At 37.1% G+C, this 13986-nt stretch overlaps 1 protein-coding gene across 1 annotated transcript in view; it reads right to left on the bottom strand.

Annotated features, from left to right (window-relative positions):
• Positions 1–5352: 5352 nt before the first annotated feature.
• Positions 5353–13986, bottom strand: part of LRRC7 (leucine rich repeat containing 7) — a 571260-nt gene continuing 562626 nt past the window's right edge. The window contains exons 30-31 of the mRNA XM_063800431.1: positions 13530–13595; positions 5353–5705 (exon numbers count right to left, since the gene is read on the bottom strand). Of these exons, the coding sequence (XP_063656501.1) occupies positions 5649–5705; positions 13530–13595 (123 nt within the window). The 3' untranslated portion in view covers positions 5353–5648. The remainder of the gene's footprint in view (positions 5706–13529; positions 13596–13986) is intronic.

A 13986-nucleotide genomic window follows, 5' to 3' on the forward strand; every position in this document is an offset into this window, starting at 1 on the left:
TCACAATTATCTCAAAATATTAATTACAATACAGCCATTTCAGTTAAACATGTTGTGATTTGATTTTTTTTATAAAATGGTAAAATTGTATTATTAAAGTAAGCAATTTGTTTTGAATTGGCTAGAGTACACCCAAGTAGAAAACCTTAAATGTGAAGAGGTGTTTCCTGCCCCCTCCCACCCGAATTTGTATACAGCCACCTAGGCTAGCAAAGAGACAGAAAAGGCCCCAATTTATAAAGATTAAGCCTCTTTTGCTATACTGCTGTGGCTTGTTGGTTCTTCCATAAAAGCTTTACAAGGGTAGTGTCAATAAACTATGCAGTGAAATGCATGCATTAATATACAATATGTCTATGTAAAATGTCAATGTTTACTATTGCACATTAAAAGGTTCACAAAGACTGCAAAAGAAGTCATAAAGAAGCACTTTCTCTACCAGTCGAATATTGTAAATTTGAAAACGACTTGATAATGTAATGGGATTTCTTTGAAATCAGATCCCAATTCAAGTTCTTTCTCTGGCTAAAGGAGCTCTGGTTACTTGGCCTTAAGATGTCACTGTTGTGCTGCACATATGGTAGTGAAGTCAGATATCATTAAAAAAAAAAAAGTCTAGAGACTGTCTTCATTTTACTAAAATAGCGACCCAAAGTTGTATCACTGCTTAGGAATTTTTCTTAAACTTACAGAAGAGTGAAATATTTCACTAACTGAATTATATGAGCTGAAATGAGAAAAAGAAAATTTATGTGTGTGTGTTTGGCATATGGGAAAATACAAATTCATATAGGTAGAATTAGAACTTCTTTATAGAGTAGTAAAAGGTTTATGCCCCAAAATAACTGAGGTCAAAAGTAATCAATTATCAAATCGTTTAGGAAAAAATAATTTTCATAGATACTTAAAAAAACATCCAAAACATAATATCTAGTATCCTTTTACATATAATTCTTAACAAACCATCTGAAAACCTACCACTGTCTTCCTTCAGAATTGCTTATGTTAGTTTAGTATTTCTTTTTTGAATAGAAAGAGCCTAGTTCATGTTATGGTTTTCTTATATATAGCTGGTTGGGGGAGCCCTTGGGCAGTTATAAAGTGGAAAAAATAAAACTGTATTACTTTCAATAAGCAACAGTAATCTTGCAGTAGTTTCACTTTTTTCAAGGTCTTTTGTGGTGGTCTTTAAAATTTACAAACAGAATTTGGTAGATTTACTTCTAATTTTCCACTAGTAAAAAATTTCTTCTTCATATGAAGACAATGTCATTATCCTTAAGCTTCCTTTAGTCCCTACTGAGTACAAAGAGAAACTTGATTGGCTCTTCAAACAAAAACTATCATCTGTTTATCTGTCTGTCAATTACCTTTCTCTTCATTTCAAACAGAAAATAGGCTTGTGTTTTCAAGGATGAAAGTGTATTTGAGGATGTTAAAGAGAAATGCCCAAACATTATAAAGCCGAAGTATTAAGCATTCATTGCATTCCACTGACGCTAGGTGTCATCAAAGCTAAAACCAAATTTTCTAGAGTAAAACTTAACATACAACAGTCCTTACTGACCTGAACCAGATGCCTTTTCCACATTCAAGACAAATAAGAGTCCTCTGAGTGGAAAGACTACAAGTATTGAAAATAAAAATTATTTCAACAATATATTCTGAAAATTAATGACCTTTCTAGCAGATATGGGAGCTGCTTTATGTTGTCTGCCTGAGAGTTTCATCTTGCTTTTCCTATGGACCTTCCAAAAATATTACGTAAGATTTCCTGACTAAATAAGACATATTCTTTCGTAGAGGGTTGGGGAAGGGTAAGAGGAATGGAGAGATACAAAGAAATACAATGTGATTTCTTTTGTCCATTTGTCAAATGCTTTCGTTAAGCTATTAAAAAGGTCAATTGACCTGCATACCTGGGCATTATTTAACCTCATTATTTTAGCTGTGCAAAACAAATGTGCAAAGAAAAACACCTCCTATTTATGTGTGCCTATACATAGACACAAAACCTGAGTCACAATAAAAGTTTTCAATATAAGAAAGCTTTTCTTAATATAGGAAAATAACCTTTTTAAAGAGCCAAAAATATCTTTGTACAATATAAGCAGCTAACTTTAAAACTTCAGTGTACTTATCACATATTTTATAAGATCCAGCAAAAAAGGGATCATTTACATTTGATAATTTTCTTAACTATAGCTGAGATAACCACATTTTAATTTCTAACATGTATTTTCATTCCCCTGAATTCATTGATTTTTTTTTTTAAAGCACATTCAAATGAGTCCTGTTTAATTTCTGACAAACAGTTCCTGCTTGTTTCTAGATATTGAGGACATAGGAGATTTAGGATTGCTAGGCCTATAATTTTGTGCCAAGCCACAATGGAATTCCAAAGTTCAAAACAAAATATATCATTTTATTAAGAGAAACATTATTTGCAAAAATATTTGTAGACAGAGTTGGGCCAAAGTCTGCATGAAGCTATTCTCTCATTTGCAGGCTCCCTTTCTACTGACTGTTAACTCTTAAAAACCCTTTCTTTCTCCATGATACCTTTTTCGTACCTGAACCCTGAATTGTCCCAACTGAATGAAGCTCCCTTGCTCATTTGCAGCCACCAGTTAACAATGTCCTCTTATCTACATCTTTTGTTATCTCTTCCTCTTTATGAGCTTAGAACTCTGGGATGACTCCTCGGCCTCTCCTCCTGTGCCACTTAACTACTCATTAGGGGAAAATCTGCTTGAGTGTTCCATTGCCTTATTAGATAGACACTGATTTAAGGCTCAATTCAGGACATACTTATTCCCTGGGCTACACCTCAGTTGCGAACTGAGGAAAGTTTATAGAAAAATGACTGAAAGTTGCTTCTCGATGCTGCTCCCAGTGGTCCTTGTCATTAATTATGCATTTATGTCAGTTAAGTCACTGACACTTAGGGAGAAGGGAAAGCCATCTGAACCAAAATATTCAGTCTTTGCGGCTGTGATTGGATAGGAGGGCCCTTGAATACTTGTATCAGTAAAGAGATACTGGGCAGGGCCCTTGGATGCTTTTTTTCTCAAGCCTGGTTTGGGAATAAGGTGGAAAATGCATGCAAGAGAGTAAAGGATTAGAGGCATTAGCCAAGGGAACTGTAGTCAATTCCTGACTTTTTATATGATACTTGCCTGAGGATCACCAGAAGGATTTTGTCTTGTGCAGAAGGCTAAAAGCAGAGCCATACTTTCTCTGCCAACAGACTTGTTGCCATGGGAACCAGTGCAGAAAAATGAAAATATGACAAGAAGCCAAGGATTAAATGTAGAAAATTGATAGGGAGTTGATTTCTACATGGCAATTTAAGCATTGAGGATTTAAAGAAACAGGATGTTCCTTAGGTGGCCAGATCAATGAAAACGGACAAAATGACTTACCAGTAGCTGGTCCTAGGGGGCTGAGGTGTGGAAAATGGAAGGAGAAAGTAGTAAGCGTGCTGTAGTTTGGATAAGGGGAACTTTGTAAAATCTAATTCCACTCCTGATGAGGTTAAGCTTGCAGCCCAATGTTAAAATTAACTGTAGGATCAAATATACCCTTTGGGAAGGCATGCCCATGCTTAGCTTGATAAAAGCAGCCTGATGTAACAATTTTCTTTTCACCTTTCCAAAACCAGCACATACTACTCGACAAGATTATTGCACATCTAGTTTATTATTGCTTGATGTATCTTTTCAATTACTCCAACATAAAAAAACGAAAAAACCCACCATTTGCAAATCTATGCCCTCCCTTCCCCCAATAAGGCAGCTATTGTAAGTACCCTAAAATTAAGTTTCTCATTAAGGAAATAATTATTTTACTTCATGTGATACAAGTCCTCCCTGTGTACCCTTCTCTGTCATTCAGTACTTAATAATAAACTGATCAAATCAGACTGTAGGAGTCCAGGAAAACCTTTAACAAGGATTTGGAGTTTCAGCATAATCTGAGAAGGACCTACATGTTGTATTTTCAAAGGCTCTAGGGAGACTGTACCTGCCGTGTCTCCGAAGCTTTCCTGAAAACCTACAATTAATGTCTCATTCCTATGACTTCAGCTTTGGCCTATTTTGAAATGCAGTTGCTCTAAGGAGATGTAGGAAGGTCACCCTGTAAAGGATTTGATTTAACCCTTCCTGCAGAGCTAGTTTTCAAATAGTAATGGCACACTTCACCTGATGTCCTCTTCTTCCCTCACCCACAAAGGAAAAACTAAAAACATAACGTCCACCTGGGCAATGGGTAGGGCTAGAGGCCAGGAAGTAGGAGACAAGCCATTATAGCATAGTTGTCTTTAGGGTACATCTGAATCCACATGGTCTGAATAAAATATGCTCTTTGTGCAGGGTTACGTACACTGGACAGATTTCACTAGACATGCTTGTTTTCTTTCTCACTTATGACTTCTGGATCTATTTGTTAGAGTTCATTACTGAAGCCTTTGACAATCTCAATGAGTTCTTGAAATGTCAAAAGCTCGTTAATTTCCTTTATCCCAAGAGTACTTAATTCTGAATCTGAATTCTGAAATCCAATAAAACACCTGAATGTTCTATCACTTGCTGTTTGGAGGCCAATTTGATAGTACATGCAGGACCCTAAACAGAGGTTTGAATACTGAGATACTGCTGACACTTACAGAATTCCTTATATCAATATTCTAGTGACTTTTAGGATTGGAGACTTATGGGCTTGGTTTTTGCAGTAGGAAGCATTAGAATAACCTGATGCACGACTAATTGAAGCTGTAGCTTCAATTAGCATTGTTTTTTCCTAAAGACAGATAGGCAGATCTCTTTCTCCGATAGGCAAATAAAACATAATAGGGTCTTCACGAGCAGCTATGCCTTTGAATTTAACATATGATAGAGACTGCTGCTTTTCATTTCTAATATGGTCTCTTTAAAATCAGGTAGCTGATGCCTGGAGGAAGACTAGCTGGTCAGGATTAAACTAACAATGATTAGCTTTTTCTGTGACCTGGCACTGATCTTCTCACTGGTAGATCATACCTTGGACAAACGAGCTCCTCCACACAGAGAGGCCACCAGATACTACTGTATTTAATGGTTTTACTACATCTATGCATTCTTCAGGTAAGAATCTAAAATAGTTAAAAAAATCTCATAGGGTATTGAGAATTTAAATTTGGCTCCTTAAAAATTTTGAAACAATTTGATTAATCCTCTCAACTTTCTATGAGGTTGTATAAATGATTATTTGCTATATCATGTACCTTAAAGAGTTAATAGACATAACTTCTGTAGTTTTCCTTAGTTTATCATATAGCTCAGTCACAAAAGGACCAATATCCCTCATTTTAGAATATTTATTGCTTTCTACTACCACAAGTATTTGGAATTTTTAAAAAAGACTTTTAAGTAGAATAATGATGTCTGTGTAGTAGGCATTATGCTTTACAGAACTGATCTTTTTTAAAAGGTGGCTTCTCCATGTTGACAACTGAATATACAAAGACACAGAGCTTTTTTTTCAATACCTTTCAACCTGGATCTCCAGTAATATGCCCAAACTGGTACTTGACGGTCAGGAGTCCTTTGATTAAGTATTTAAAGGCACAATCTCCATTTTCAAATGTAAGCATGCTGCACAATCCATCACATATTTTTAATCAATTCACATTTTCTAAGTTGATGCGCAATGACACTAAGTTTCTACAAGGAAAAACCAAACACTTCATCACAAAATGGCAGCTAATTTTCCAGACCATAACTGAACTCATACACTTTTTGAACTCAACTTTATTATACAGTCGCTGTTCTACATCTAGGCTAATCCTGAGTGAAAAATCTTTGATTTTAACCTCAAAGAGCAAGCAAAAACTCTGGGATTTTGTTGGAAATAAAGCCATATGGACTATTAATATTCTCTTGCTGGTGTAATGTAATCTCTAAAGAGATTCTTCCCTTAGAATAAGTTGTAAGGATTTAGATGGCTATACTTCTTAGTGCTTAGAGAGGCTGCTAGGGCAGCTGAAATTGTCAACATTGGAGAACTCTTAATTGAAGGCTCTGGCTGGATAGGCCATGTCAGCATTTCAGCTGTCTGTCTAAATGACATGCATGAGACTTGATCTATGTCTGCATAGTTCCAGGAATTCTTTAGTTTTTATACTTCCTAGAAAATTTTATCTCAGGGGCTGTTCAAGTTGCATTTCTTACTGAACTCTGGTGGGTCCTATTAGGTACTTAAACACAAAGCAACCCCCAGTGGTGGAGTGTTTGCTAACAGTAAAGAGTATAATGTTTTCCTTGTATGTAGGTACATGATAAGTGTTAAAGATATGCAAGTCCACCAGATGTATGTACATTTTTCTTAGGTGTTTAAAACACAAAAGAATTATTTTAAAGCTTTCAAGGGGCACTAAAGGTTAACTTTTCTTCCCTCAGATTGATCCCTTTAAGTGGAACAGTAAGCCTTTGTTATCAAGCCTTAAGATGAAGTTCCTTCCTCCAGAAAGGAGGAGCTGCCCTTGATTCCAGCAAGCCCCCTCTGACTTTGACCCAAAAGGGTTACTCCTTGGAAAGACAGTCAAGAAAAGTGAAAAGCTGGAGCTTAGCTAACCTGTGACTATCTCTCCGTGATATGATTTATTCAGGATGATACTGCAGTTATTTACGTCCCCACTGTCACCTGAGCCTTGTCCTTTTTGACAAGATATATATATACAAGGGACAAGAACTTTCCTTCCTGAGATAACAGAAAAACGTTCCTTAGGTCATATTACAAAAGCAATAGAGCCGAGGATGGTGGCTCATGCCTATCATCCCAGCACTTTGGGAGGCTGAGGTGGGAGGATCACTTGAGCTCAGGAGTTCAAGACCAGCCTGGGCAACATAGCAAGACTCTGTCTCTGCAAAAAATAAAAAATTAGCCAGGAGTGGTGGTGCATGCCTATAGTCCCAGCTACTCAGGAGGCTGAGGTGGGAGGATCACTTGAGCCCAGGTGGTCAAGGCTGCAGTGGGCCATGATCATGCCACTGTACTCCAACCTGGGTGACAGAGCAAGACCCTGTCTCAGAAAAAAAAAAAAGGCATTAAAAAAGCAATAAAGCAGAAAGAAAGCATTTGCCATTTTATTAAACTGTGAGAGAAAGTGACAATACAGTGTTCTTTCCTCATATTTTGTACCTACACGATAGCATTTATTAGACTTTTTGTGTGTCTCCCCACTAGACTGTGTTTCTTGAGGGGTAGGACCATGGCTTATTTATATCTTCCATTGTTCTTATAATAGAATTTTGAACATAACCCTTTGTTCATTAACATTTGTTGATTAAATTGAATGCACAGTGAGAAAAAGGCAAATTGTTTTAACAGTTAAATAATTTTTTTAAAAAGGATAAACATATAGATGGGCTAGAGGACAAACCTTAGAATGGTCCAGAGGCAGACTTACAAGAGAATTACTTAAACATCTCTCGATTCAAACCTACAGGTCTGGATGAATACTCAAAATATAAGTATATATTTTGGGGTATAGGTGAACCTGCGGGGCATATTTACGGCAAGACCAAGCAAAAGAAGAAAATATAGTCCCTTCACTTTGAGTAGTTTATGATGACCTAGGGCCCTAGGTGACAGGGATAGTAACTATCATTTTTTGGGAAACGTGGAAATGCAAAAAAAAAAAAGTGCCTGATAAGATATATAGACACACACACACACACACACACACACACACACACACAGAGATATTAATTCCCAAGTTTGAATTTCTCTGGGAAATGGCCACAAAGAAATGCCTGAACTGTTTGCTAGCAACATTCATGGTTTTATAAAGAATATAGCAGTGATGTCCTGCTAGAATATCTGTCTTGATCATAATGAGACTGTGAGAACCTATCAAGTGCAAGATACCTGTTGCTTAGTTGAATGATTCTACAAGTATGGCTGAAGATTTATATCCCAAAACTGGCTATCAAAGATGGCTGGTTTAAAACAATCAAGACAGTATAGACAAATATTACAGGGCAAGAATAGTTTGGATGATGATATCCTGGAGAAAAAAATCACTTTTAGAGAATGGGACTTGTTCACTATCTAACAACTTTCTCTTTTACAGATTCTAGCTTAATGATAATCAATAAAAGCGAAGTCTTGAATATGATGGATATTCACTTATTTGTCAGGGAGGTGACACAGTTGGACAAGCAGCACCCTTGGAGTCGGGGTTGGGGAGGAGTGCATGAGATGTTTCAAAAGGATCTCAGTGCATTTTAAGTGACAGCTTCTCCTGCTCTCTTCTCTTCCCACAGCTGCTGGGGGTCCTGCACCCCAACCCAGCCTAGATGATATTTCCATTTGTTGTACCTAAAAGCAGAGCTTCTCACCTCTTTACATCATGACAGAACTAAAAAAATGATGTTTGTTCTACGGTATGGCACGGAGATGGGTAAAAAAGTGAAAAGAATAAGCCACAAGCCCCCGTGCTTTGAGGAGATGATCATAGCCTGCTCCTGGGGAACTATGCTAGTGGCAGGATAGCAAGCACTGACCTAGAGGTTGCTCCTAGGAATAAAAAATTAAGATTATCCATAGAAGACAAAGAAAAAAAATACTTCGCTAATAGTGGATACCAAAAATCTGAGGTAGTGCAAAAGAAAAGAAAGGAAAAAAGAAACAAAAAGCACAATTGGAATACATACATAGAAACTTTCAAGACGTTTTCTCTTATACTCTTCAGTAAAATTCTATCTAATTTTCATTCTAGTATTTAAATAGTTCTGGATTTTACAACTAAACCTAACATTAAAGTTATGGAAAATAGAAGGAATAAAAAAGATGAAATAGAACATCAGGCAAATCAAAAACTCAAAAGCTGTATCCAAAACAATGGTGGACACCTGCCGTATTTGCTTTAAAATGGGTGGCACTGTTGTGTACAATTTAAATTTGTTAAGGAGATATTTAACTTCTCTGAAAAGAGAGGAAGAACAAGTGGTAAACAAACCCAAAATGGTGCACTAAAATTGGCAGGCTTGAGGTCAGAAAGAACTTATAAAATATTAACCCCCAAAGAAGGTTAAATTGAATTTGCTAAGAAAGAGTATTCTGTATTAGTATCTGGTGATCATGTGGCTAGAAGGAAATTGTTTTTTTGGAGGAAAACACCAGAGGATATAAATGGCTTCACATAAACTTTGGGAAAGAACACCTTGTCTTCCCTCTACCTTTGCTCCGGGTTGGAAGAAAAAAAGATTAAATGGTTGGCAGGGGAACACCTGAAACCCATATAAGTAGGGCTTTGATGGAATTAGCAAAGAAGAAGCTCAGACCAGGAGGCTGGCTAAGCTGTGAGGGTGAGGATATAATTAGCTTAGAGGAAGTAAACAAAAACATTTGGCCTTTTTAGCAATGATCCAGCCATCAGAGGCCTTGGAATTTCAAATGACTAAGAAGAACCAAAATAGCTTGAGGACACATGTCACCAAGGCTGCCAGGGGTTCTCTGCCTTCAACACCCAGATATTCCCACTGAAAGGAGAGAGGCTGGGGAGATTGCAAACTACCTTGGGAATCCAATGATCACTTTGTGAGAGACATTTTGAAATACATTTCGAAATACATTTCTTATTCACTTCATAATAGAATAAAATCTGATTGTCATATTATGCTGATTACTCATACACATAAATAAAATGAAAAATTAGGCGTTTATTGTAGATGCCTAGTTATTGCCAGATGGAAATAAAGCTATACCCAGATGCACACATATTCAGATTGGACTAGTTTTAGAATTACATAAAGAAGGCTAGGCAAACTTAACCACAGTTCCTGATGTTTAAGTTTTGGAAAGTTAACTTTAAAAATAATTTTGAGTAACTTGAGACAAATTTATTCCCACATACTTGGAATGGGCATACCTGAAGGAAGTGTGGCTAAAATAATGGGAGATAGGAGCAAAATATTTGGAAAACACAAGTTAGAGAAGAACTATTAAACTGGTGGGCATAATAATTAAACTGAACAATTAAGGAACATCAAAACTTTAAACAATCAAGCCTCACTGAGAAAGTGGTTTCTGTCTCATTAGGTTTTGGGTGATTGATACAACCTGAGAGGTTTAGTAAAAAAACACATAAACTGCTTAAAATAAACTCAAAGCTCTTGGTTTTTTTCTTAAATTGTGTAAATTTAGAGCATTGTTTCAAATTTTCTCAAAGGAGAAAGGAAAGGGGTGTTGTTAGCAATTGTATCAGCACAAGGCGCATAAAAACAGACTGTGTAAGGCCATCCCAGCACTTTGGGAGGCCGAGGCGGTCGGATCAATAGAGCCCAGGTGTTCAAGACCAGCCTGGGCAACATGGAGAAAACCTGTCTTTACTAAAAATACAAAAATTAGCCGGGCGTGGTGGTGCATGCCTGTAGTCCCAGCTACTCGGGAGGCTGAGGCAGGAAAATCGTTTGAACCCAGGAGGTGGAGGTTGCAGTGAGCCGAGATCGCGCCACTGCACTCCAGCCTGGGCGACAGAGCGACACTGTCTCAATACAAACAAACAAAAAACACCCACGACAACAACAAAAATCGGACTGTGTAGAGCCTATGCTCCCCCAAGCTACAGAATTGCCAAGGCTGGGATTTAAAATGTAGATATGAGGTCTCCATCTAGTGGTGGCTCTTCTGAACTGCAGACACATGTTTCTTTAAAAGAGTATGTGGATGTGTACAACTAAATGTGAGGATAGTATTTGTCAGAGTTGAACGCAGTAATTTAAACTAGAGGATTTTATTGAGATGAAACACAATTTGTTGCTTTATAAGGGTGGGTTACAGAGGGAAATGTTCACCCCTTCGCTCCAGGAATTTAAGAATAGCATGAATCCTTCCCTGAAGATAGACAGATGAACCAGATCCTCTCAAGGTCCCTTTCTGTCTTATGATAGGACAATAATTTTGCTCCTTTCTCCACAGAGCTTTTACCTATAGCCACACTGTCTGACATTAGTCTTTATTTAAGAAAAGTACGGCCGGGCGCGGTGTTTCACGCCTGTAATCCCAGTACTTTGGGAGTCCGAGGCAGGTGGATCACGAAGTCAGGAGTTCAAGACCAACCTGGCCAAGAAGGTGAAACTCCGTCTCTACTAAAAATACAAAAATTAGCCGGGTGCAGTGGCAGGCGCCTGTAATCCCAGCTACTCGGGAGGCTGAGGCAGGAGAATTGCTTGAACTCGGAGGACGGAGGTTGCAGTAAGCTGAGATCGTGCCACTGCACTCCAGCCTCCAGCCTGATAGAGTGAGACTCCATCTCAAAAAAAAAAAAAAAAAAAAAAAAAAAAAAGAAAAGAAAAGAAAAGAAAAGAAAGTACTCTGGTAATTTTTAAAAATGAGATAAGTTTTTTCCTTGTTCTGAGAAGTTGTATGACTAAAGCATTACCTATGACGTTAGACAAAAAGTTTCTAGAAATGAATAGCAATTAAACTAAATATATTTCTAATATGCACCTTATTTTTCACTGTAAATTCTTCTTTTGACATCTGGAAGAGCAGGAGGGAAGCCAGAAACCAAGAAGAGCTGAACGATTACTCCTCTGGCCAAGAGAGAGCAGAGAGAGAGGAAGGGAATTCAGGGCTGTCTGAAGAAGGGGCATGGTCACCAGAACGAAGAGACTGGAGGATATGCCTGAATCTGATTTCTTTTATCCAGTTCCTCTCTGATTCTCTGTATCAGTCCTCTATTGCCCTTCTTTTGTCTTTCTCATTCTTTCTTCCTTAATAACTTATTAATTCCCCTCTTTCCCAGCCCTAGTCTGTTCTTGTTCCTTACTCACTCATTATTCTCATTATTCTAAAATGCTCTTACTTAAAAATATTTCATTAAAGTACTCTTACTATTCTAAAATATTCTTACTATCCTAAGATAATGTCACTCTCTCAATTAATATTTCACTTTTCCAGTTCATTTTTCATTCATTTTTGTTCAAAGAGACATTGGCATTCTTTTACCCATGTAAATGTATAGACACTGGGCTACAAGATACCAAAGAGTAGGCCCCTGGAGAGTTTGAGGCATCATGCTATCAAAGACAGCAATGGTGGCTGTTTCCTTCAAGATATACTATGACTTTATCTAAATCTTTCTAAATCAAAAATTTTATGAAAAGAAGACATAATTAACTTGATAGTTATCAAGTTCTCTTTATACAAAGAAATTAAAAAGCAGAGGTAGAATAAGGGTAATTAATATTAATAGTATAAGTAAAAGAGTCAATGACAAAACATTTAATGTTTCGGAATATTTCACTCAATTCTGGAGTTACTTAGCTATGAAACCCAAATAGAAAGACATGGGAAATATTTTTGTGAGAAAGCTAGGACAGAAATGTTTTACTTGAAAGGAAATTAAGGTCCCATGAGGTAATAAAGGGATTGTGGTTAGGAGCTTACCAACCTGGGGGTCTTAGATATCATTAGATTCCCAGTTAGATATCATTTTTCTTTTAAGGGGCTGGATTCCATTTTTTGTCCCTTCAGGGGAAGGATCTAATGAAGCCAAAGATCATGGCAGTATAAATAGCATGCTTTCTTTCTACTTTGAGATCAACAGGCCAGATTCTATCTCTACAAAAGTTTGGGAGGGGTAACATGGTTTTGTCAAGGTAACCCTGATTTTTTTTTTCTGTGCTCTATCTAAATAGTTAATCATATCAATTATATAGCTTTTACAGTGGCTTGATAATTTTGGCTGAACTATATGACATCTTCACTTTAGGGATATAGGGGGTGGGATCTATTCATGAAATGATGCCAAAATGCAGTGTGTAAACATTGTCATGCTCAACTGTGGCCAACGGCCTGTAGACAGACTATTCTTTTATCTACTTAAAGGACGGGCAGCATTTGGCAGCAGTTTGATTAAAATTTAGAGCTAAATAGGCGGGTGGAGACCCCTTTCTCTCAACTACACTTCCGTAGCCTCGTCTCTCTCATGACATCTTTTATTCTTCCCTCCACATCCAAATTGTAAAAATTGCTTAGGTAACGTAATCTACCAAGTGACAATGTGCATGACTTCTTCTCAAAGAGAAATGAAACCCAATCAAATCAAAAGGATAGATATGGTGTGCTCCAATTAAATAAAAGCCACTTAAACTTTTTGAATGGTGTTACTTTTTGGATAGTGTTAAGGTCCTTAGAACACACAAAAGGAAAATTAAATGTAACTGCTGAAACACAGCAGAAAAGACCAAAAATGTCTTAGAAAAATGCTGAAGAGAGGAGGAAGACTGATTTAAAAAGGAGAAATTTTTTTAACTGGGAATTTTGAGTCAACTGAGAAGATGAAAGGTTGGTAGTTTAAGGTTACACAAATTGAAGATCAATTTGCTGTTTAGTTCAATATTTATAAAGTGCACTATGTGCCAGGCCTGTCATCCACTTAATAATTACACAAATATTTATTGAGAACCTATACTATGTTTCTGACACTATGACAGGCATTAAGGATATATGGTAAACAAAACATCTGGTCATTTTACCTCTCCTGAGGCTCTTCTGTCTAGAAGTCCTTTGTTAAGTATTGTCTGATCCTCTCTCTCAAAAAGCTTAAAGTTCATAGGAAAAACAAACACCAAATAGCTATGATCTCAGGCAGAATGGGAAAGATACTAAAAAACATAAGAAAAAATTAATATGGTAGTGCTGAGTACAGAAATTTTTTTCCATGAAGACTATGGAGGGTTTCATGATTCTAGTGCTGTTTGAGCTGGGCTCTGAAGGCTGCATATGATTTTAATAATTTAGAAAGGGAATAGGGAGAGGAAGGCATTCCAGTAGAGGGATAGTGTGGGCAAAAGCTGAAATATAAAACACAGCGAATACTTGGAAAAGTGAGGATTTATATGTGTCTAAAACACTGAGTATGCATAGGGTGAAGAAAAGAAAACAATTTCCAGATTCAGAGGATCAGAACTCCTTAGAAGAATAGATGTTGAT

This window comes from Pan troglodytes, chromosome 1 (genome assembly GCF_028858775.2).
Source record: "Pan troglodytes isolate AG18354 chromosome 1, NHGRI_mPanTro3-v2.0_pri, whole genome shotgun sequence".
NCBI classification, from domain to species: domain Eukaryota; kingdom Metazoa; phylum Chordata; class Mammalia; order Primates; family Hominidae; genus Pan; species Pan troglodytes.